General features: G+C 38.4%; 2 protein-coding genes across 2 annotated transcripts; both read right to left on the minus strand.

Annotated features, from left to right (window-relative positions):
- Nucleotides 1-886: 886 nt before the first annotated feature.
- Nucleotides 887-8,065, minus strand: LOC134853703 (dynein heavy chain-like). Its single transcript, XM_063869701.1, has 11 exons — nucleotides 8,021-8,065; nucleotides 7,608-7,745; nucleotides 7,145-7,332; nucleotides 6,262-6,478; nucleotides 5,986-5,999; nucleotides 5,561-5,733; nucleotides 3,591-3,781; nucleotides 3,199-3,457; nucleotides 2,549-2,634; nucleotides 1,334-1,545; nucleotides 887-1,055 (listed from the first exon to the last, which is right to left on the minus strand). Exons 1-11 carry the CDS (start codon nucleotides 8,063-8,065, stop codon nucleotides 887-889), a joined length of 1,692 nt encoding a protein of 563 aa, XP_063725771.1.
- Nucleotides 8,066-23,429: 15,364 nt separating this feature from the next.
- Nucleotides 23,430-24,065, minus strand: LOC134853704 (uncharacterized). Its single transcript, XM_063869702.1, has one exon. It carries the CDS (start codon nucleotides 24,063-24,065, stop codon nucleotides 23,430-23,432), a length of 636 nt encoding a protein of 211 aa, XP_063725772.1.
- Between the last annotated feature and the right edge of the window lie 1,942 nt (nucleotides 24,066-26,007).

Genomic DNA, 26,007 nt, shown 5'->3' on the forward strand with positions numbered 1-26,007 from the left:
GAACATTACTGAACCTGGACAGTGACTTGCAGGAATAAGAGTGACAATAAATGTAAAAGTCTTGTCCTCTTCCGATGAAGCTTTCAACCTTATCTCATGATCTGAATCCAGTGGTTTTATATGGAGTTAAATGAAAATAAAGCGGAAATGCACTCAACAAAGCAGTCAAAATTTCATGACAAAACTTTAAAAGTTATGTGTTTTAACCTTTAAAAGAGCTAAGGCTCATTAAGGCCCGCCATGTGATCTGTATGACAGTCCAAAAGAAAACAAACCGAGGTTTGAGGTACTCACCATTGAAGCAATCAATTGAAACCCCAGGATGTCTGATATTGGACCGGCAAACTCTCACATGAAATTGGAAGGGAAAAGGAGGTATGAACAGTGAGGTAATAAAATGAGGATTGAAGAAATATTTCTATTTTCAACCTTCAATCTATATTTTCTGTAATTAAGAAAAGAGAAGACCACCACTTTTTTAATCCCTGTGAGCCCGTTTTGAATGATAACATCTATCCTAGGTTTAGTTTTAGCCAAAGTTTATTCCTTTAGGCGCATCATTAAAAACAATAACAATTAGCTTCAGTAAGAGCCAATTTGCTCAAACAAAAAAGAAAGACTTGGGAAATTTACTTCTATTAACAACGAAAACTAAACAATTTTCACAAAAGAAAAAGAAATATGTGGAAATTTTAATTCCACTAACTACAAAAACTAAACAGTTTATATGATATGCGCACCAATATAAAGATTCGACATCAGGAAGCACAGTAGGAAGTACAATTGTGGAAGGCAGTTTTGTCACAAAAGACTAACTAACTAAAATTTCAAAATAGAATTGCTTTGCTGCTAAGTTAGCATTAGACAAGTGGGCTGTTAAGACTGATTAGACCAGAGGCTGATGAGTGAGTGAGGATTCGACTTGCCTTACGGATATGTGAGGATAGGACTGGCAAATGATTACGACGCGCCAGATAATGTATGTAGGCATACTGAGGCATACTGTGTAGGCATATTGTGAGGCATACTGTGTAGGCAGTCTGTGTGGAGGCATACTAAAAAAACCAATTTTATAACAAACTAATTATAACAAAAAAATTAGTTTTCTAACAAACTAATATTTTAGTAAAATATTTTGAGATTTGAGATTTTAAAACTTACTGATATGTGTGGGCCTGTGTGTAGGACACTCTGTAGGATACTGTGCGTAGGCAAACTGAGCCATACTCTCTAGGCATACTATTTGTAGACCTACTGAAAAAACAGTTTTCTTACAAACTAGTCATAAAAAATTATAGTATTATTTTTTGAGATTTGAGATTGTGAAACTTACTGATAAGTGAGGATCTGTGTGCAGGATACTGTTTGTAGGCATACTGAGGCATTACTGTGTACCCATACTGTGAGGCATACTGTGAGGCAGACTGTGACGTATACTGTGTAGGATACTGTATGTGGGATACTGTGGGTAAGCATACTGTTTAGGCTTACTGTGAGGCATATTGTGTAGGCATACTGTGTGTAGGCATACTGTGTGTAGGCATACTAAAAAACACAGTTTTCTATCAAACGAGTCATAAATTGTTTTAGTATTAGATTTTGAGATTTAAGATTTTGAAACTTTCCGATTATTGAGGGTCTGTGTGCAGAATACTGTGTATAGTCATGCTGAGGCATACTGTGCAGGCATACTGTGTGGCATACTGTGTAGGATACCCTGTGTAGGATAATGTGTGTAGGCATACTGAGGCGTACTGTATAAACATCTTGTGGGCAAAATATGAGGCATACTGAGTCGGCAATTGGTGTAGGCATACTGTTTGTAGGCATAGTAAAAAACAGTTTTCTAAAAAACTAGTCAAAAATATTTTCTTATTATAATTTGAGATTTGAGATTTTGAAACTTACCGATGAGTGAGGTTCTGTGTGTAGGAATTTGTGAGGCATACAGCGTAGGCATACTGTGAAGCATACTGTGACGTATACTGTGTAGGATACTGTATGTAGGATAGTGTGTGTAGGCATACTGAGGCATATTTTATAGGCATACTATAAAGCATACTTTGAGTCATACTGCATAGGCGTACTGTGTGTAGGCATACTAAAAAAAATTTCAACAAACTAGTCATAAAATATTTTAGTATTATATTTTGAGATTTGAGGTTTTGAAAATTACTGATAAATGAGGGTCTGTGTGTAGGATACTGTGTGTAGGCATGCTGAGTCATACTCTGCAGGCATTCTTTGAGGCATACTGTGAGACATGATGTGAGGCATACTGTGTAGGATACTGTGTGTTGGATACTGTGTGTAGGATACTGTGTGTAGGCATACTGTATAAACACAGTGTCAGGCATAATGTGATGCATATTGTGTAGGCATAGTGTGTAGGCATAATGTATGTAGGGATACTAGAAAAAACCGTTTTCTAACGAAATATTCATAAGTATTTTCTTATTGTGTATTTCGAAAATTGAATTTTTGAAGCTTACTGATGAGTGAGGGTCTGTGCGTAGGATACTCTGTGTAGGCATACTATGAGGCTTACTGTGACGTATACTGTGAAGGCATACTGTGTGTAGGCATTTTGAGGCATACTGTGTAGGCATACTGTGAGGCATACTGTGAGGCATACTGTGTAGTCATACTGTGTGTAGACATTTTAAAAAAAGAAACTAGTCAAAATAGTCGAACAAACTAGTCATAAATTATTTCAGTGTGATTTTTTGAGATTTGAGATTTTGAAACTTGCTGATGAGTGAGGGTCTGTGTGCAGGGTACTGTGTGTATGCTAATAAACTAGTCATAAAATATTTCAGTGTGATATTTTGAGATTTGAGATTTTGAAACTTATTGATGAGTGAATTTCTGTGTGTAGGTTACTGTGTGTAGGCATACTGTGTGTAGGCATACTGTGTGTAGGCATACTAAAAAAGTCAATTTTCTAACGAATTATTCATAAAAAAACTTAGTATAACATTTCGAGGTTCGGGATGCTGTGAGGCACTGTGTGAGGCATACTGTGTAGGATACTGTGTGTAGGCAAACTGAGGCAAAATGTATAGTTATACTGTGAGGCATACTAAGAATCATACTGCGTAGGCATACTGTGTGTAGGCATACTAAAAAAAATTTCAAACAAACTAGTCATAAAATAGTTTAGTATTATATTTTGAGATTTAAGATTTTGAAACTTACCGATAAATGAGGGATTCTGTGTAGGATACTGCGTGTAGGCATTCTGAGGCATACTGTGCAGGCATTCTTTGAGGCATACTGTGATATATGATGTGAGGCATACTGTGTAGGATACTGTGTGTAGGATACTGTGTGTAGGATACTGTGTGTAGGATACTGTGTGTAGGCATACTGAGGCATACAGTCCAAACATACTGTCAGGCATACTGTGAGGCATACTGTGTACGAATAGTGTGAAGGCATACTGTGTGTAGGCATACTATAAAAAACAGTTTTCCAACAAAATAGTCATAAATATTTTCGCATTAAATTTTGAAATTTGAGTTTTTGAAGCTTACTGATGAGTGAGGGTCTGTGTGTAGGATACTGCGTGTAGGCATAATGGGTCATACTGAGTAGGCATACTGTGAAGCACACTGTGACGTATATTGTATAGGATACTGTATGTGGGGTACTGTGGGTAGGCATACTGCATAAGAATACTGTGAGGCACACTGTGAGGCATACTGTGTGAAGGCATACTCTGTGTAGACATACTGAGGCATACTGTAAAAGCATACTGTTAGGCATACTGTGAGGCATACTAAAAAAAGTTTTCGAACAAACTAGTCAATAAATATTTTAAAATTTTTCTTTGAGATCTAGGATTGTGAAACTTGCTGATAAGTGAGGTTCTCTGTCTAGGATACTGTGTGTAGGCATACTGAGGCATAATGTATAAACATACTGTGAGACATACTATGAGGCAAACTGTGTAGGCATACTGTGTGTAGGCTTACAAAAAAAACGGTTTTCTAACAAAATAGTCATAAACATTTTAGAATTATAATTTGAGATTTGAGATTGTAAAACCGACTGATAAGTGAGAGTCTGTGTTTAGGATACTGTGTCTAGGCATACTGAAGCACACTGTGTAGGCATACTGTGAAGCATACTATGAGGCATAATGTGAGGCAAAATGTGTAGGATAATGTGTGTAGGCATACTGAGATTTACTGTAAAAGCATACTGTTAGGCATACTGTGAGGCATATTGAGAGGAATACTGTGTGTAGGCACACTAAACAAAAAAATTTCTATTAACTAGTCAATAAATATTTTAAAATCTTATTTTGAGATCTGAGATTGTGAAACTTGCTGATAAGTGAGGTTATGTGTCTAGGATACTGTGTGTAGGCATACTGAGGCATACTGTATAAACATACTGTGTAGGCATACTGTGTGTAGGCGTACTAAAAAAACAGTTTTCTAACAAACTAGTCATAGACAATTTAGTATTACAATTTGAGCTTTAAGATTTTGAAACTTACTGATAAGTGAGGGTCTGTGTGTATGAAAGTGTGTGTAGGCATACTGAGGCATACTGTGAAGGCATACTATGCGGCACACTGTGAAGCATACTGTGTAGGCATACTGTGTGTAGACATAATTTAAAAAAAAAACAAATTTCTAACAAACTAGTCATAAAATATTTCAGTGTGATATTTTCAGACTTGAGATTTTGAAACTCACTGATGAGTCAGGGTCTGTGTGTAGGGTACTGTGTGTTGGCATACTTCGTGTAGGCATACTAAATAGATCAGTTTTCAACTAAACTAGTCATAAAAAATTTCAGTATAACAATTTGGGGTTTGAGATGCTGTGGGGCACAGTGTGAGGCATACTGTGTAGGATACAGTGTGTAGTATACTGTGTGTAGGCAAACTGAGGCAAACTGTATAGGTAAACTGAGAGGCATTTTATGAGGCTTACTGTGAGGCATACTGTGTAAGCATATTGTGTGTAGGCATACTAAAAAACAATTCCTAACAATTTAGTCATAAAATAATTAGTTTTATTTTTTGAGATTTGAGAATTTGGACTTACTGATAAGTGAGAATTTGTGTTTTGGATACTATTTGTAGGCATACTGTGAGACATACTTTGAGGCATACTATGTAGGCATACTGTGTGTTGGAATAATAAAAAAAACAGTTTTCTACCAAACTAGACATGAAAAAGTTTGGTTTTATTTTTGGTGATTTGAGATGCTGTGTTTCAAACTGTGTGTAGGCCTGCTAAAAAAACAGATTTCTAACAAACTAGTCATAAAATATTTCAGTATTTTATTTTGAGTTTTGAGATTGTGAAACCCACTGACAATTGAGGGTCTGTGTCTAGGATACTGTGTGTAGGCATACTGAGACATACTCTGTAGGCATACTGTGAGGCATACTGTGAGGCATACTGTGTGTAGGCATATTGAAAAAACAGTCATTTAAATTAGTCGAAAAATGTTTTTGTTTTTTTTTGTTTGAGATTTGAGAATTTGAAACTTACTGATAAATGAGGCTCTGTGTCTAGGATAATATGTGTAGACATACTGAGGCGTTTTGTGTAGGCTACTGTGAGGCATACTGTGAGGCATACTGTGAGGCATACTATGTAGGATACTATGTGTAGAAAACTGTGCCTAGGCATACTGAGGCATACTGTAGAGGCATACTGTAAATCATACTGTGAGTCATACTGCATAGGCATACTGTCTGTAGGCATACTAAAAAATTCCCAACAAACTAGTCATAAAATATTTTAGTATTATATTTTGAGATTTGAGATTTTGAAACTTACTGATGAATGAGGTTCTGTGTGTAGGATACTAATTGTAGGCACACTGTAAGGCATGCTTTGAGGCATAATATGTAGGCATAATGTGTGCTGGCATATTAAAAAAAATGAGTTTTCTACCAAACTAGTCAAAAAAAGATTTTATACTATTTTTGGAGATTTGAGATGCTGTGAGTCATACTGTGTGTAGGCATGCTAAATAAACAGATTTCTAACAAACAAGTCATAAAATTTTTCAGTTGTTTATTTTGAGTTTTGAGATTGTGAAAATAACTGACAATTGAGGGTCTGTGTCTAGGATACTGTGTGTAGGCATACTGAGACATACTCTGTAGGCATACTGTGAGGCATACTGTGAGGCATACTGTGTGTAGGCATATTGAAAAAACAGTCATTTAAATTAGTCGAAAAATGTTTTTGTTTTTTTTTGTTTGAGATTTGAGAATTTGAAACTTACTGATAAATGAGGCTCTGTGTCTAGGATAATATGTGTAGACATACTGAGGCGTTTTGTGTAGGCTACTGTGAGGCATACTGTGAGGCATACTGTGAGGCATACTATGTAGGATACTATGTGTAGAAAACTGTGCCTAGGCATACTGAGGCATACTGTAGAGGCATACTGTAAATCATACTGTGAGTCATACTGCATAGGCATACTTTCTGTAGGCATACTAAAAATTCCCAACAAACTAGTCATTAAATATTTTAGTATTATATTTTGAGATTTGAGATTTTGAAACTTACTGATGAATGAGGTTCTGTGTGTAGGATACTAATTGTAGGCACACTGTAAGGCATGCTTTGAGGCATAATATGTAGGCATAATGTGTGCTGGCATATTTTTTGGAGATTTGAGATGCTGTGAGTCATACTGTGTGTAGGCATGCTAAATAAACAGATTTCTAACAAACAAGTCATAAAATTTTTCAGTTGTTTATTTTGAGTTTTGAGATTGTGAAACTCACTGACAATTGAGACTCTGTGTCTAGGATACTGTGTGTAGGCAAACTGAGGCATACTTTGTATGCATACTGTGAGGCATACTGTGAGGCATACTGTGTGTAGGCATATTAAAAAAAAACAGATTTGTAACAAATTAGTCAAAAAATGTTTCTGTATTTTTATTTGAGAGTTTTGAGATATTGAAACTTACTAATAAGTGAGGGTCTGATTGTGAGGCATACTGTTTATAGACATACTGCGTGTAGGTATACTAAACAAAACAGTTTCCTAACAAACTAGTCAAAAAAGTTTTTTGAATACTATTTTGAGATTTGAGAATTTGAAACTTACTGATAAGTGAGGGTCTGTGTGTAGGATACTGTGTGCAGACTTACTGAGGCATATTGTGTAGGCATACTATGTAGGATACTGTGTGTAGGAAAACTGAGGCATACTGTAGAGGCATACTATGTAGGATACTATGTGTAGGAAACTGTGTGTAGGCATACTGAAGCATACTGTAGAGGCAAACTATGAGCCATACTGTGAGGCATACCATGTATGCATACTGTGTGTAGGCATACTAAAAGAACAGTTTTCTAACGAACAGTCATAAAATGTTTTAGTATTTTATTTTGAAGTTTGAAATTGTGAAACTTACTAATAAGTGAGGGTCTGACTGTGAGGCATACTGTGTAGGCATACTGTTTATAGACATACTGTGTGTAGGTATACTAAACAAAACAGTTTCCTAACAAAACAGTCAAAAAAAGTTTTTGTATGCTATTTTGAGATTTGAGAATTTGAAACTTACTGATAAGTGAGGGTCTCTGTGTAGAATACTGTGTGCAGACTTACTGAGGCATATTGTGTAGGCATACTATGTAGGATACTATGTGTAGGAAACTGTGTGTAGGCAAACTGAGGCATACTGTAGAGGCAAACTATGAGGCATACTGTGAGGCGTACCATGTAGGCATACTGTGTGTAGGCATACTAAAAGAACAGTTTTCTAACGAACAGTCATGAAATATTTTAGTATTTTGTTTTGAGGTTTGAAATTGTGAAACTTACTAATAAGTGAGGGTCTGACTGTGAGGCATACTGTGTAGGCATACTGTTTATAGACATACTGTGTGTAGGTATACTAAACAAAACAGTTTCCTAACAAACCAGTCAAAAAAAGTTTTTGTATGCTATTTTGAGATTTGAGAATTTGAAACTTACTGATAAGTGAGGGTCTGTGTGTAGGATACTGTGTGCAGACTTACCGAGGCATATTGTGTAGGCATACTGTGAGGCATACTGTGAGGCATACTATGTAGGATACTATGTGTAGGAAAACTGAGGCATACTGTAGAGGCATACTATGAGGCATACTGTGAGGCATAACGTGTAGGCATACTGTTTGTAGTCATACTAATAAAAACAGTTTTCTAACAAAGATTCATAAAATATTTTAGTATTGTGTTTTAAGATTTGAGAATTTGAAACTTACTGATCAGTGAGGCTCTGTGTGTAAGTTACTGTGTGCAGACATACTGAGGCATATTGTGTATGCATACTGTGAGGCATACGTGAGGCATACTATGTAGGATACTGTGTGTAGGATACTGTGTGTAGGCATACTGAGGCATACTGTAGAGGCATACTGTAAATCATACTTTGAGTCATACTGCATAGGCATACTGTCTGTAGGCATATTAATAAAAACACTTTTCTAACAAACTAGTTATAAAACGTTTTAATATTTTATTTTGAGATTTGAGATTGTGAAACTTACTAATAAGTGAGGGTCTGTGTCCAAAATACTGTGTATAGGCATACTGAGGCTATTGTGTAGGCATACTGTGAGGCATACTGTGAGGCATACTGTGTAGGCATATTTTGTGTAGGCATACTGTGTGTAGGCATACTGAAAAACACTTTTATAACAAACTAGTTAAAAAATGTTTTTGTGTACTATTTTGAGATTTGAGAGTTTGAAACTTAGTGATAAGTGAGGGTATGTGTGTAGGATACGGTTTGTAGACATACTGTAGAGGCATACTATTAGGCATACTGTGAGGCATCCTGTGTAGGCATACTGTGTGTAGCATACTAAACAAAACAGTTTTCTAACAAACTAGTCATAAAGTATTTCAGTATTTTATTTTGAGTTTTGAGATTGTGAAACTCACTGACAATTGAGGGTCTGTGTCTAGGATATTGTGTGTAGGCATACTGTGAGGCATACTGTGAGGCATACTGTGAGGCATACTGTGAGGCATACCGTGTAAGCATAATGTGTGTAGGCATACTGAAGCTTACTGCAGAGGCATACTATGCGGCACACTGTGAAGCATACTGTTTAGGCATACTGTGTGTAGACATAATAAAAAAAACAAATTTCAAACAAACTAGTCATAAAATATTTCAGTGTGATATTTTCAGATTTGAGAAATTGAAACTTACTGATAAGTGAGGGTCTGTGTGTAGGATACTGTGTGTAGGTATACTGTGAGGCATACTAAAAAGGCATACTGTGTGTAGGCATACTAACAAAACGGAGTTTTCTACCGAACAAATCACAAAAACTTTTAGTATTATAATTTGAGATTTGAGATGCTGTGGAGCATACTGTGAGGCATACTGTGTAGGATACTGTGTGTAGACATACTAAAGAAACAGTTTCCTAACAAACTTGTCTTAAAATATATCAGTATTGTATTTTCAGATTTGAGATTTTGATTGTTACTGATAAGAAAGGGTATGTGTGTAGGATACTGTGCGTAGGTATACTGTGAGGCATACTGTGAGGCATAAAAGAACAGTTTTCTAAGGAACAGTCATAAAATATTTTAGTTTTTTATTTTGAGGTTTGAAATTGTGAAACTTACTATTAAGTGAGGGTCTGACTGTGAGGCATACTGTGTAGGCATACTGTTTATAGACATACTGTGTGTAAGTAGACTAAACAAAACAGTTTCCTAACAAACTAGTCAAAAAAAGATTTTGTATACGTTTTTGAGATTTGAGAATTTGAAACTTACTGATCAGTGAGGCTCTGTGTGTAAGTTACTGTGTGCAGACATACTGAGGCATATTGTGTATGCATACTGTGAGGCATACTGTGAGGCATACTATGTAGGATACTGTGTGTAGGATACTGTGTGTAGGCAAACCGAGGCATACAGTAGAGGCATACCATGGGGCTTACCGTAAGGCATACTGTATAGGCACACTGTGTGTAGGCATATTAAAAAAAAACAGTTTTCTAACAAACTAGTTATAAAACATTTTAATATTTTATTTTGAGATTTGAGATTGTGAAATTTACTAATAAGTGAGGGGCTGTGTCCAAAATACTGTGTATAGGCATACTGAGGCTATTTGGTAGGCTTACTGTGAGGCATACTGTGAGGCATACTGTGTAGGCATATTTTGTGTAGGCATACTGTGTGTAGGCATACTGAAAAACACGTTTCTAACAAACTAGTTTAAAAAAGTTTTCGTATACTATTTTGAGATTTGAGAGTTTGAGACTTAGTGATAAATGAGGGTCTGTGTGTAGGATACGGTGTGTAGACGTACTGTAGAGGCATACTATGAGGCATACTGTGTAGGATACTGTGTGTAGGATACTGTGTGTAAGTATACTGAGGGATACTGTAGAGGCTCACTACGAGGCATACTGTGAGGCACACTGTGTAGACATACAGTGTATAGGCATACTAAAAAAAACAGATTTCTAACAAACAAGTCATAAAGTATTTCAGTATTTTATTTTGAGTTTTGAGATTGTGAAACTCACTGAAAACTGAGGGTCTGTGTCTAGGATACGGTGTGTAGACATACTGTAGAGGCAAACTGTGAGGCATCCCGTGTATAAATACTGTGTATAGGCACACTAAGAAAAACAGTTTTCTAAAAAACTAGTCATAAAAATTTTCAATTTTAGTTTTTGAGATTTGAGGTTTTGAAACTACTAGTAAGTGAGGGTATGTGTCTAGGATACTGCGTATAGGCATACTGAGGCTATCGTGTAGGCATACTGTGAGGCATACTGTGAGGCATACTGTGTAGGCATATTTTGTGTAGGCATACTGTGTGTAGGCATACTGAAAAACACTTTTATAACAAACTAGTTAAAAAATGTTTTTGTATACTATTTTGAGATTTGAGAGTTTGAAACTTAGTGATAAGTGAGGGTATGTGTGTAGGATACGGTGTGTAGACATACTGTAGAGGCATACTATTAGGCATACTGTGAGGCATCCCGTGTAGGCATACTGTGTATAGACATACTAAAAAAAACAGTTTTCTAACAAACTAGTCATAACCTATTTTAATATTTTATTTTGAGATTTGAGATTGTGAAACTTATTAATAAGTGAGGGTCTGCGTCTAAAAGACTGTGTATAGGCATACTGAGGCTTTTGTGTGGGCATACTGTGAGGCATACTGTGAGGCACACTGTGTAGACATACAGTGTATAGGCATACTAAAAAAAACAGATTTCTAACAAACAAGTCATAAAGTATTTCAGTATTTTATTTTGAGTTTTGAGATTGTGAAACTCACTGAAAACTGAGGGTCTGTGTCTAGGATACGGTGTGTAGACATACTGTAGAGGCAAACTGTGAGGCATCCCGTGTATAAATACTGTGTATAGGCACACTAAGAAAAACAGTTTTCTAAAAAACTAGTCATAAAAATTTTCAATTTTAGTTTTTGAGATTTGAGGTTTTGAAACTACTAGTAAGTGAGGGTATGTGTCTAGGATACTGCGTATAGGCATACTGAGGCTATCGTGTAGGCATACTGTGAGGCATACTGTGAGGCATACTGTGTAGGCATATTTTGTGTAGGCATACTGTGTGTAGGCATACTGAAAAACACTTTTATAACAAACTAGTTTAAAAATGTTTTTGTATACTATTTTGAGATTTGAGAGTTTGAAACTTAGTGATAAGTGAGGGTATGTGTGTAGGATACGGTGTGTAGACATACTGTAGAGGCATACTATTAGGCATACTGTGAGGCATCCCGTGTAGGCATACTGTGTATAGACATACTAAAAAAAACAGTTTTCTAACAAACTAGTCATAACCTATTTTAATATTTTATTTTGAGATTTGAGATTGTGAAACTTATTAATAAGTGAGGGTCTGCGTCTAAAAGACTGTGTATAGGCATACTGAGGCTTTTGTGTAGGCATACTGTGAGGCATACTGTGAGGCATACTGTGTAGGCATATTTTGTGTAGGCATACTTTGTGTAGGCATACTGAAAAACACTTTTATAACAAACTAGTTAAAAAATGTTTTTGTATACTATTTTGAGATTTGAGAGATTGAAACTTAGTGATAAGTGAGGGTATGTGTGTAGGATACGGTGTGTAGACATACTGTAGAGGCATACTATTAGGCATACTGTGAGGCATCCCGTGTAGGCATACTGTGTATAGACATACTAAAAAACAGTTTTCTAACAAACTAGTCATAACCTATTTTTGTATTTTATTTTGAGGTTTGAGATTGTGAAACTTATTAATAAGTGAGGGTCTGCGTCTAAAAGACTGTGTATAGGCATATTGAGGCTATTGTGTAGGCATACTGTGAGGCATACTGTGAGGCATACTGTGTAGGCATATTTTGTGTAGGCATACTGTGTGTAGGCATACTGAAAAACACTTTTATAACAAACTAGTTAAAAAATGTTTTTGTGTACTATTTTGAGATTTGAGAGTTTGAAACTTAGTGATAAGTGAGGGTATGTGTGTAGGATACGGTTTGTAGACATACTGTAGAGGCATACTATTAGGCATACTGTGAGGCATCCCGTGTAGGCATACTGTGTATAGACATACTCAAAAAACAGTTTTCTAACAAACTAGTCATAACCTATTTTAGTATTTTTTTTTTGAGATTTGAGATTGTGAAACTTATTAATAAGTGAGGGTCTGCGTCTAAAAGACTGTGTATAGGCATACTGAGGCTATTGTGTAGGCATACTGTGAGGCATACTGTGAGGCATACTGTGTAGGCATATTTTGTGTAGGCATACTGTGTGTAGGCATACTGAAAAACACTTTTGTAACAAACTAGTTAAAAAATGTTTTTGTATACTATTTTGAGATTTGAGAGTTTGAAACTTAGTGATAAGTGAGGGTATGTGTGTAGGATACGGTTTGTAGACATACTGTAGAGGCATACTATTAGGCATACTGTGAGGCATCCCGTGTAGGCATACTGTGTATAGACATACTAAAAAACAGTTTTCTAACAAACTAGTCATAACCTATTTTTGTATTTTATTTTGAGGTTTGAGATTGTGAAACTTATTAATAAGTGAGGGTCTGCGTCTAAAAGACTGTGTATAGGCATATTGAGGCTATTGTGTAGGCATACTGTGAGGCATACTGTGAGGCATACTGTGTAGGCATATTTTGTGTAGGCATACTGTGTGTAGGCATACTGAAAAACACTTTTATAACAAACTAGTTAAAAAATGTTTTTGTGTACTATTTTGAGATTTGAGAGTTTGAAACTTAGTGATAAGTGAGGGTATGTGTGTAGGATACGGTTTGTAGACATACTGTAGAGGCATACTATTAGGCATACTGTGAGGCATCCCGTGTAGGCATACTGTGTATAGACATACTCAAAAAACAGTTTTCTAACAAACTAGTCATAACCTATTTTAGTATTTTTTTTTTTGAGATTTGAGATTGTGAAACTTATTAATAAGTGAGGGTCTGCGTCTAAAAGACTGTGTATAGGCATACTGAGGCTATTGTGTAGGCATACTGTGAGGCATACTGTGAGGCATACTGTGTAGGCATATTTTGTGTAGGCATACTGTGTGTAGGCATACTGAAAAACACTTTTGTAACAAACTAGTTAAAAAATGTTTTTGTATACTATTTTGAGATTTGAGAGTTTGAAACTTAGTGATAAGTGAGGGTATGTGTGTAGGATACGGTTTGTAGACATACTGTAGAGGCATACTATTAGGCATACTGTGAGGCATCCCGTGTAGGCATACTGTGTATAGACATACTAAAAAAACAGTTTTCTAACAAACTAGTCATAACCTATTTTAGTATTTTATTTTGAGATTTGAGATTGTGAAACTTATTAATAAGTGAGGGTCTGCGTCTAAAAGACTGTGTATAGGCATACTGAGACTATTGTGTAGGCATACTGTGAGGCATACTGTGAAATATACTGTGTAGGCATATTTTGTGTAGGCATACTGTGTGTAGGCATACTGAAAAACACTTTTATAACAAACTAGTTAAAAAATGTTTTTGAATACTATTTTGAGATTTGAGAGTTTGAAACTTAGTGATAAGTGAGGGTATGTGTGTAGGATACGGTGTGTAGACATACTGTAGAGGCATACTATTAGGCATACTGTGAGGCATCCCGTGTAGGCATACTGTGTATAGACATACTAAAAAAACAGTTTTCTAACAAACTAGTCATAACCTATTTTAGTATTTTTTTTTGAGATTTGAGATTGTGAAACTTATTAATAAGTGAGGGTCTGCGTCTAAAAGACTGTGTATAGGCATACTGAGGCTATTGTGTAGGCATACTGTGAGGCATACTGTGAGGCATACTGTGTAGGCATATTTTGTGTAGGCATACTGTGTGTAGGCATACTGAAAAACACTTTTGTAACAAACTAGTTTAAAAATGTTTTGTATACTATTTTGAGATTTGAGAGTTTGAAACTTAGTGATAAGTGAGGGTATGTGTGTAAGATACGGTTTGTAGACATAGTGTAGAGGCATACTATTAGGCATACTGTGAGGCATCCCGTGTAGGCATACTGTGTATAGATATACTAAAAAAACGGTTTTCTAACAAACTAGTCATAACCTATTTTAGTATTTTTTTTTGAGATTTGAGATTGTGAAACTTATTAATAAGTGAGGGTCTGCGTCTAAAAGACTGTGTATAGGCATACTGAGGCTATTGTGTAGGCATACTGTGAGGCATACTGCGAGGCATACTGTGTAGGCATATTTTGTGTAGGCATACTGTGTGTAGGCATACTGAAAAACACTTTTATAACAAACTAGTTAAAAAATGTTTTTGTATACTATTTTGAGATTTGAGAGTTTGAAACTTAGTGATAAGTGAGGGTATGTGTGTAGGATACGGTGTGTAGACATACTGTAGAGGCATACTATTAGGCATACTGTGAGGCATCCCGTGTAGGCATACTGTGTATAGACATACTAAAAAAAACAGTTTTCTAACAAACTAGTCATAACCTATTTTAGTATTTTATTTTGAGATTTGAGATTGTGAAACTTATTAATAAGTGAGGGTCTGCGTCAAAAAGACTGTGTATAGGCATACTGAGGCTATTGTGTAGGCATACTGTGAGGCATACTATGAGGCATACTGTGTAGGCATATTTTGTGTAGGCATACTGTGTGTAGGCATACTGAAAAACACTTTTATAACAAACTAGTTAAAAAATGTTTTTGTATACTATTTTGAGATTTGAGAGTTTGAAACTTAGTGATAAGTGAGGGTATGTGTGTAGGATACGGTTCGTAGACATAGTGTAGAGGCATACTATTAGGCATACTGTGAGGCATCCCGTGTAGGCATACTGTGTATAGATATACTAAAGAACAGTTTTCTAACAAACTAGTCATAACCTATTTTAGTATTTTATTTTGAGATTTGAGATTGTGAAACTTATTAATAAGTGAGGGTCGGTGTCTAAAATACTGTGTATAGGCATACTGAGGCTATTGTGTAGGCATACTGTGAGGCATACTGTGAGGCATACTGTGTAGGCATATTTTGTGTAGGCATACTGTGTGTAGGCATACTGAAAAACACTTTTATAACAAACTAGTTAAAAAATGTTTTTGTATACTATTTTGAGATTTGAGAGTTTGAAACTTAGTGATAAGTGAGGGTATGTGTGTAGGATACGGTGTGTAGACATACTGTAGAGGCATACTGTGAGGCATTACGTGTATGCATACTGTGTATAGGCACACTAAAAAAAAACAGTTTTCTAACAAACTAGTCATAAAATTTTTCAGTTTTACTTTTTGAGATTTGAGGTTTTGAAACTTACTGATAAGTGAGGGTATGTGTGTAGGATATTGTGTGTAGACATACTGTAGAGGCATACTATGAGGCCTACTGCGAGGCATACTGTGAGGCATACCGTGTAGGCATACTGTGTGTGGGCATATTTTCTAACAAACACTTTTCTAACAAACTAGTTAAAAAAAGTTTTTGTAAACTATTTTGAGTTTTGAGAGTTTGAAACTTACTGACAAGTGAGGGTCTGTGTGTAGGATACTGTGTGTAGACATACTGTAGAGGCATACTATGAGGCATACCGTGAGGCATACTGTGAGGCATACCGTGTAGGCATACTGTGTGTAGGCATACTAAAAAAAACAGTTTTCTAACAAACTAGTCATAACATATTTTAGTATTTTATTTTTAGATTTGAGATTGTGAAGCTTATTAGTTAGTGAGGGTCTGTGTCTAAGATACTGTGTATAGGCATACTAAGGCATACTGTGTAGGCATACTGTGAGGCATAGTGTGAGGCATACTGTGAGGCACACTGTGAGGCACACAGTGTATAGGCATACTAAGAAAACAGATTTCTAACAAACAAGTCGGAAAGTATTTCAGTATTTTATTTTGAGTTTTGAGACTGTGAAACTCACTGAAAATTGGGGGTCTGTGTCTAGGATACTGTGTGTAGGCATACTGTGAGGCATACTGTGAGGCATACTGTGAGGCATACTGTGTAAGCATAATGTGTGTAGGCGTACTGAGGCGTACTGCAGAGGCATACTATGCGGCAAACTGTGAAGCATACTGTGTAGGCATACTGTATGTAGACATAATAAAAAAAAACAAATTTCTAACAAACTAGTCATAAAATATTTCAGTGTGATATTTTCAGATTTGAGAATTTGAAACTTACTGATAAGTGAGGGTCTGTGTGTAGGATACTGTGCGTAGGTATACTGCGAGGCATACCAAAAAGGCATACTGTTTGTAGGCATACTAACAAAACAGTTTTCTACCGAACTAATCACAAAAAATTTTAGTATTATAGTTTGAGATTTGAGCTGCTGTGAAGCATACTGTGAGGCATACTGTGTAGGATACTGTGTGTAGGATACTGTGTGTAGGTATACTGAGGCATACTGTAGAGGCTCACTACGAAGCATACTGTGAGGCATACCGTGTAGGCATACTGTGTGTAGACATACTAAAGAAACAGTTTTCTAACAAACTTGTCTTAAAATATATATCAGTATTGTATTTTCAGATTTGAGATTTTGATCCTTACTGATAAGTGAGGGTATGTGTGTAGGATACTGTGTGTAGGTATACTCTGAGACATACTGTGAGGCATACTTAAAAGGCCTACTGTGTGTAGGCATACTAACAAAACAGTTTTCTACCAAACTAGTCATAAAAAGTTTTAGATTTATAATTTGAGATATGAGATGCTGTGAGGCATACTGTGAGGGATACTGTGTAGGATACTGTGTTCAAGATACTGTGTGTAGGCATACTGGGCATTTTGTGTAGGCATACTGTGTGTAGGCATACTGTGTGTAGGCACACTAAAAAACATTTTTCTAACAAACTAGTCATAAAATATTTCAGTAATATTTTTTGAGATTTGCGATTTTGAAACTAACTGGTAAATGAGGGTCTGTGTGTAGGATACTGTGTGTAGGTATACTGTGAGGCATAGTGTGAGGCATACTATAAAGGCATACTGTGTGTAGGCATACAAACAAAACAGTTTTCTACAAAACTAGTCATAAAAAATTTTAGTATTATAATTTGAGATTTGAGATGCTATGAGGCATACTGTTAGGCATACTGTGTAGGCATAATGTGTGTAGACATACTGTGTGTAGGTATACCGTGTGTAGGCATACTAAAAAAAAACAATTTTCTTACAAACTATTCATAAAGTATTTTGATTAGGTTTTGAGATTTGATATTTTGAAATTTACTGATAACTGAGGATCTGTGTGTAGGATACTGCGTGGAGGCATACTGAGGCATAGGCATACTGTGAGGCATACTGTGTAGGATACTGTGTGCAGGATATTGTGTGTAGGCATAGTGATGCATACTGTAGAGGCATACTGTGAGGCATATTGTGTAGGATACTGTTGAAAGGATACTGTGTGTAGGCATACTGGGGCATTTTGTGTAGGCATACTGTGAGGCAAACTGTGTAGGCATACTGTGTGTAGGCATACTAAAAATATATTTCTAACAAATTAGTCATAAAGTACTTCAGTATTATATATTGGGATTTGCGATTTTGAAACTAAATGGTAAGTGAGGGTCTGAGTGTAGGATACTTTGTGTAGGCATACTGAGGCTTACTGTGTAGGTATACTGTGAGGCATACTGTGAGGCATACTTTGTAGGATACTGTGTGTAGGATACTTTGCGAGGGCATACTGAGGCATACTGTGAGGTATTTCGTGAGGCATACTGTGTAGGCATGCTCTCTGTAGGCATAAAAAACAGTTTTCTAACAAACAAGTCATAAAATATTTAGCCCGATATTTTAAGATTCGAGATTTTTGAAACTTACTGATGAGTGAGGGTCTGTGTGTAGGATACTGTTGGTAGGTAAACACGGACTGTTGGTAGGCATAAACGGCATACTGCGTCAGCATTTGCACAAAAAAAAACAGTTTTCTAAAAAACAGTTCTCACTAAAAAAACAGTTCTCTAAAAAACTAGTCATTAACTATTTTAGTACTATAGTTTGTGACATTTTGAACTTTTACGAGGAGGGTCCGACACTATGCTGGGATGACCCAGCGGTTCTGGTTGCTCGACCGCGGACTCCTCGGATGCGGCCTGGTAGATTAGCAGTCATGGCGACTGAGGGTGCAGCTCGTCCGCGACGCTGCCCCCGCCGCTTGCCCAATTATGGGGAAGAGTGTCATCGTCATCACTCGAAGAGTCGAAACAGCCATTGCAGATGATAGCGTGCCAGAGACCGCGACCCCTCACGTTCACGTGGGCGAACGCAAGAGCATCCGAGGAAGTGATCTCCTCATCATCAGTGCTCGAGAACAGATCAAAGTCAGAGACACTGCTCAGCTGCTCCTGGTCCGACTTCGAGTCCGACTCCCAGAAGGGCAGCACGGTCTCAACCTCTATCTCGTCCGAGACACTTGCCTCCTGATCGCTTCTGTCGTGTCATCGTCAGAGGAACTAAATAGAGGTAAAACATAATTGATATGGATGAAGAATTGGATGCTTTTTTTTGTGGTTTACATTGGAAAGGTTCAAGTTAGTGGTCAAAGGTTGAAAGGAGGAGTTGTTCACATGGCACCAGTTTTAGTTAGTATAACAAAAAAAGATGTCGAAAACAACAGTTACGAGTGTAAGAAGCGACTGAGTGGCTACAAGTCTTGCAGACGAAAGAGGCACTTTGGAAAAAATTCATCCGCCACTTTTCGCCAGCAAGCGAAGCACAGCTTATGCGCCATCTCGCCCTCATGAATCTAACACAAAGCCTTCCCCTCTTTCTTGGAAGAGGTTGTCCAGCTCTTCTTTATTCGCTAGCCTTTTCTTAGTTTTTGCCTTTCAACACAAAATTATCGAAGTTTAGCATTAGAAATTAAACTGAGTGATCGTCAGTTTTTGGGATGAATGGAGAATTTTTTTATTCAGGATGACGAAACTCAATTTTTGGGATCAATTCACTTTTTCATTATATGCGATTAAACTGGGTGCAGTTTTTGGGATACGGAAGTAAGTTTTTCAATATCTGGGATGAAATTTGGCCAAAAAAACTGACGCAAATTATCCTGGCAAGGTGATTGTCTAGTGCTTTGTCGTGCGCCTGCAGGCCTGCTCGAGATCTTCTAATTCTTGCAGTGGTATCGTGTCTCTGGTGCTATAAAAAAAACTTTCTCTGTTCTTATTTATTTCGACAATTTTTTATCAGTTTAAGGTTTGATATTAACCACAGATGCAACAGAAGCTCATTCAGAGCCAACATTGGAAAAGTAGGGTAGCAGCTTGCTGAATGGCTCTTCGTCTTTCCGCTCGTGTCGCAAAATTCTTGGCAGCCGTCAGCAGGTGTCAACGATGGTTGAATTTGACATCCAGAGCCATAGACTCTGAGTGCAATTCAACCATGTGTACCAAGCCAGCTGGCATAACGAGGGCCTGCCGCTCCGCCAGAACAACTTTCTGACACCATCCAGCATCACAGCGAGGGTCATCCACGGAAACATTGGTTTTCAACCAGGAGAATGCTGCATCAGGTATTCCTGGAAAATTTGATTGCTGTTGATCGATAGATTGTTTTGCAGCCTAAGAGAAAAAAGTACTGAATTGAACATATTTCTTTATATCGTCGAAAAAATTGTGCACCAAACTTTGTTTAACCTTTAGCTGAAATGTACATCACAGATGCATCGAGAAATCCTGGTGAAAAGGTGTTACTGCACCAGCGTGCGACAGGAGCAGGTAGCTTGAAACCTTCGTCGACCCTACTATCCTATCTCCTCCATCTTCCTTTTAAGTATGTGTCACAGCGACACATCCTTGACTGCTTTTGGGAGAGAGAAATTCACGGCGGCCGACAAGAAAGCATCAGCACCAATGATGTTCCAGAATATTGACGGCGTTGATCGGAGAAAAATTTGAACGTCAGCTGGCCTAATTGATTGTGTATAATCCTATGATTGAACAGAAATGCGAGGTTAAACTTCTTTGAAAACTGGTCCACTCGGTGACTAGGAGTCTAATTATATTACAAACTGATAACCTTTTCCTTCAAGCTGTACAGTCTAGCTCTGAGTTCTCGGGGTATTCCTTCAGAAATTCGTCATTAAAATTCTCCCCATACATTCGGCTGTCAAACTGTCAGCTATCCGCAGGCCCTGACAGTTGGCTTTTGAACCCCTTGATGAAACTTCCTTGTTGGCCAATAAACCAGTCTGACTGGATCCAGTTAACAAGATCAACCGCAGGCGCCCGCTGTATTTGACTTGAGGCAGGCATGATCTTACAAAATACGCAAAAAAGATGATCGAAAATTAGTTATTTCGACTTTGAGCTAATTTTAGGTTCAGATAATCACTTGCGAAAGTCTCCCTCTTAGTTCGCCGTAGTCAATTGGAGCTAACATGTCAATCTAACTGGCACTCGTGCTACTAGAGCTGCCTGAAACCACGACAAAACAGAGTGGTTTTTCCAAGAACTTCTGGTTTCTGTATCCGCACCAGAGGAAGTCGTTGATCTGTCCTCACCTGTGCGTCAACCAGATAAAGTGGCGAAATGGAACCTGGTACAGGAAAGGGCGAAAAGAATTCTGGTACGAGAGGAAGTGGATCTGGCATCAGACACGGTCCGTTCGGTACCTCAGGAAGTATCACCATCCAAATTGGCGCAGCTGGTGCACCGATGGGAAATTGGCCGTTGACTTCCGAGGTACGTTCATTTATAGTACCTGTCACTTCTGGAGCAGTAACTGCAGTACAAACAGTACCTGGAGCAGAGCCCTTGGATTTTTTGCCGTCATTCAGTAAAATAGAGGGCTAAAACAGTGATTTTGCCGACTAATGGATGGACAATTATAATTGCAGACTAGTGGGTGGACAATTATACAAAAAAATATGGCATTTTGTTACATACAATTGAAATGGTCAAAACGGGTTTCGGAACCTAAGGCTTCATTTTGCAAAAAATCGTCGCCAATTGTTCCTGTTTGTTCGAGCTCGTCACATCATGCCCATTTCTGCACGGCCCGTGTTTGTTTCCAGAGGGTAGTCTTGCTCGTTGTCTTGATCTGGTTCCTAACCAAGTTTCTGCGGTAGTCCGTCTCGTGGTTCGCCTTATCGTCGTTGTCGTGATACAACCTAGTTGTGCGGCCGCGGACTGAATTATTCGGCTTAGTGCTAAAACAGTTTGAATACTAAATCAAAAAACCCATTGATCGATGGGTTAAAACTTTTTTTCAAAAGCACACATCTTCACTCACTCTGATCATCGCCGATTTCATCCGCGCAGACCAAATTTGCCATCCTCTGCTTCGCTCTGAATAGTAATTGGCACACTTCATAAGTGTCCAGCTTAAAGTTATAACTTTTCCTAGTGGGAGAGAGCAGCTTTCGTCTGAGCCCAGATCTTCGATTGGCTCTTATCCTCTCCCAGCATCCAGGTGAAAACACATGCTCTGCAGTTCTGTAGCAGTCGCTGAAGCCCTCCGTGCCACAAAACAACAAGTCAGTTTTTTCAGTTTCGCACCCCCCTTCTCGCATGTTGCATTGTTGCCAAAATTGTTGGTCACCTTCTGAAACAAAAAAAAAGTCAGTCAAGGATTAGGATTTAGACTGGTAAAAGTTTTTCCCAATAATCAATTTTGCTATAAAAATTGGTTTGCGACTATAATTAAGATAGGATGTCCTTAAAAAAGCGAATCGAAATTGATACAAAAATTACAATACAAAATTGATTCCCCAATTGTGAAACGTGAATCACAATTGCGAATTAGATTGCGAAATAAGAGCCTCAAATTTTATCATGATAAGCATTTTATTTAAAAAAAACGTCATTAGGTCCCCTTAATTTTGATGCACGTTCACTTCGTTGATTTAAAAACATCTTGCAGTGCCTAGGATTTGATCCAGCGACCTCTGGTTTGGTAGATATTTTCTTCACTTGACCTGTTAATATTCTTAGATAAACACAAAGATAAGCGCAAGTACAGGATAAGGATAAAATTACTTTGGCACTCGAAACCAGTCATATATCGGATTGATCAGTACTGGATAAAGGAAATCAAATCGAAAAAAAATCAAATCAGATCTGAAAAAAGTTTTTAAATTAATTCGATATGTTGGATCAACCGCCATTTAATTTCTCCTCCTAAGTGACGCATCTTAGAGCCCCTTTGATCCATCATTGAGCAGCTTCGCCACATGTTCAACCACTTTTCAAGTCATTTGTTGACCCTCTCTGCTTTGAGTAAAAGTTTGTGATTTTACTTGACAGCTCATGGGAAGTCGTCCTCTGCCGCACGAAGATCTGTGCGCGCTGCACCTGGTGAACTTAACGTTGAGATTATTGTCGGGAGCGCACTACTAACACTATTAAGATTCAGAGTTACAGCAACTAGGATTAAGAGCTGGTGTTAGAGAGTGAGATAGAATCTGAGGTTTGATCTGAGGATTGAGAAGAGGTAGTAATTGTTGAAGAATGAATTGAAAGAATGAATATAAATGACATGACAAACTAAGCATCACAAAAGTACCAGTTAATTAAATACAGACCAATTAATTAGTTTGAGATAACTAGTTGACCTTGTCTGAGTTTAACCAGTTTTGCTTATGATTCAATTATTTTGTCTTACTTTGAGATGGTCTGACCTCAACACCCCAACTCAGGCTGATTTGGCTTTCAAGGTTCGACGATGTTGTTCCACTTTAGCCTTGCTCAGGGCTTTTGTCAACAAGTCAGCTTCCTTGAACTCAGTAGGGCAATAATGCAGTTCAAGTTCAACTGTCTCATTTTCCACTCGTTCTCGAACAAAGTGGTACTTCACATCGAAGTGTTTCGTTCGCTTCTGCATCACAGGATTCTTGCACATCTTGATACAGCTCTGGTTGTCCCACTTGATGACAATTGGTCAGTCAATAACTACGCCCATCTTAACGAGAAGTGATCGCAGATATAGAGCCTCTTGGTACTCAGCCTCACTGGTAGATATGACTGCAGTTGGCTGCTTCTTGGTGCTCCAACTAATTGCTGCCCCTAAATTCTGCAAATGAAAGCTGTAGCCAGTAGTTGACCTTCTATCATCCAAATCTCCAGCCATGTCAGCATCTGCGGATCCATAGAGTTTTAGACCACCAGCTTCCTTAGTGTAGCACAGCTCAAGGCCTTTACTCCCCTTCAGGTAACGAAGAACCCTCTTTGCAGCCACCCAGTGCACCGTTACCGGATTCTCCAGAAAACGAGAGATTTGCGTAACAGTAGCTAGAACATCAGGCCTTGTTTGCTCAGCTATGTACAATAACGAGCCCACAACGCCTCTGTAGTCCTCAGCCTTCATTGATACTGCCTCTGCTGACCCAGCTTCAGAGCAGCACTTCTTCGACAGTTGTGCGCTGATGTCAGCTGGTGTGCCAACTGGTTTGCGTTCAGCAAGGCCAAAACGGTCCAAGCAGTCTTCGATGTAACGAGATTGATTTACTGTTACCGTTCCAGGTGACTGCTTGACCTGCATTCCCAGGAACCAGGACAATGCGCCTCTGTCATCCATTTTAAATCGTTCGGAGGAACAGCTCCTCAACTTGTCAACTTCGTCTTAACATCTGCACCCAATGATGATGTCATCTAATCAAACCAGCACATAAATCATTGCATCGTTTGTTCCCCTCATCGTGAACAAACAGAAGTCGTTGCTGCTTCTAGTGAACCCTTTAACAAGTAGGAAAGTGCTCAGCGTCTGATACCAGTCTCTTCCTGCCTGCCGCAGCCCATAGAGACTTCGTTGTAGCAAGCACACTTGGTTGTCACCGCTGCTGAACCCCTCTGGATGCTCCATGTACATGTTTCTGCTAGAGGAGAGTTGAGGAAGGCTGACTTAATATCCATCGAATGAAGTACAAGATCATCTTGTGCCCCCAGAGCCAGCAGTATCCTCTTTGTTTCGGGTTCACAGGTTGGAGCAAATGTCTCATTGAAGTCAAGTCTTTCCACTTGCCTGAACCCTTTCACAATATATCGGGCTTTGAACCACTCCACTTGTCCCATAGCATCTCTCTTTACAGCAAGAACACATCGTCGCGGAATAACTTTTCGAGATTGTGGTCTATCAACAAGTGTCCATGTTCCCATGGCTTCTAGAGACTTCACCTCTAAAGCCATAGCTGCTAGCCAATGCTCCATTCCGGGTCCATACACTACTTCTGATTAGCCATTTGGCACTTGAATTCCAGACACTGAAGCATGGGTATAGACCAGTTTGTATCAAATGGGTGGGTTCCTTGTTCTAACGGACCTCTGCACTGGATGATCTGTAGACTGTGAATCTACTGCTTCGACCTGATTTTCTTCAGTAGCCCCACTGAATCTGCAGTATCACCCTCAGTTTGCGCGCTTCGTGTCTCCCTGGTTTTCAAAGTGCTTGGTTGCTCAATATCAATGCACCTCTCGGTTGATAGCTTCAGGGTTTGTAATGAATCACTGTCAAGAATGAAATCATCTGGAATGATGTTCTCATTGAAAGTCACGCTTCTTGCTAGCACCACACGTCCTGTTTCTAGATCCATCAGCAGGTAGGCGTTGCTCTCCTCGTCGTAGCCGATGAATTTGATTCTTTTGCCCTTGGATCCAGTTTCCGTATGTTGCCTCGATCCAGATAGTACGCCAGGCAACCAAATACACGCAATTAGCTCCCTTTTGATGGTTTCCTATAGTGCATCTCTGTCGGTGAAAGGCACTTCTCGTTTCTGGATGTGGGACACAAGTTGCGAACCCTCACAGCTGTCGACGTTGCTCGCACCCAAAACATCTTCAGTAGCCTTGCTTCGTCCAGCAAACATCGAGTCATCTCGGTGATCACTCTGTTGTAGCGCTCCGTTACACCATTCTGTTGGGGAGTATTGGGCACAGTGAAATCTTGCTTTACCTGGAGTTCTCTACAAATTCTCCTAAATGCATTTGACGAATACTCACCACCATTGTCAGTTCGCAGGCACTTCGGTGCTCCATGCTCAGCCACAAACTCCAGGAACTTCAGTAGAGCATCATTCTTCTTCACAAGATACTTGACCACAGCCAGCCGACTGAAGTCATCGATGAAGCTCAAGGCATAGCGTGCACCATGTATACTCGGTACTTCAAATGGTCCCTGAACTTCAATGAAGACCCATTGCCCCACTGCCGATGCTCTGCTGTCAGTCTTCTTAGGCACTGCTACTTTATGCATCTTAGAAGATGTACACACTTCACAGAACTCTAGCTCGCCCACATTGACAAGCGATGAAAGATCCTGATGGTTGAGGTGCCTCAGTCGTGGGTGCCACAACATTGCATCACTGGTATCCCCGCTTGTTCTCGTCACTAGAGTCATCGGGTTTCTGTTGAACTTGCACTCAAGGAAGAAAAGCTTGCCGCGCTGCTTCACAGGTAGCTGTCCCCCATCTGGTGCCATTAGATGTGACGCATCTACGGTGAAACTGAAGCTTGAGCCTCTAGCC

This window comes from Symsagittifera roscoffensis, chromosome 8 (assembly GCF_963678635.1).
Source record: "Symsagittifera roscoffensis chromosome 8, txSymRosc1.1, whole genome shotgun sequence".
Classification (NCBI taxonomy): domain Eukaryota; kingdom Metazoa; phylum Xenacoelomorpha; order Acoela; family Convolutidae; genus Symsagittifera; species Symsagittifera roscoffensis.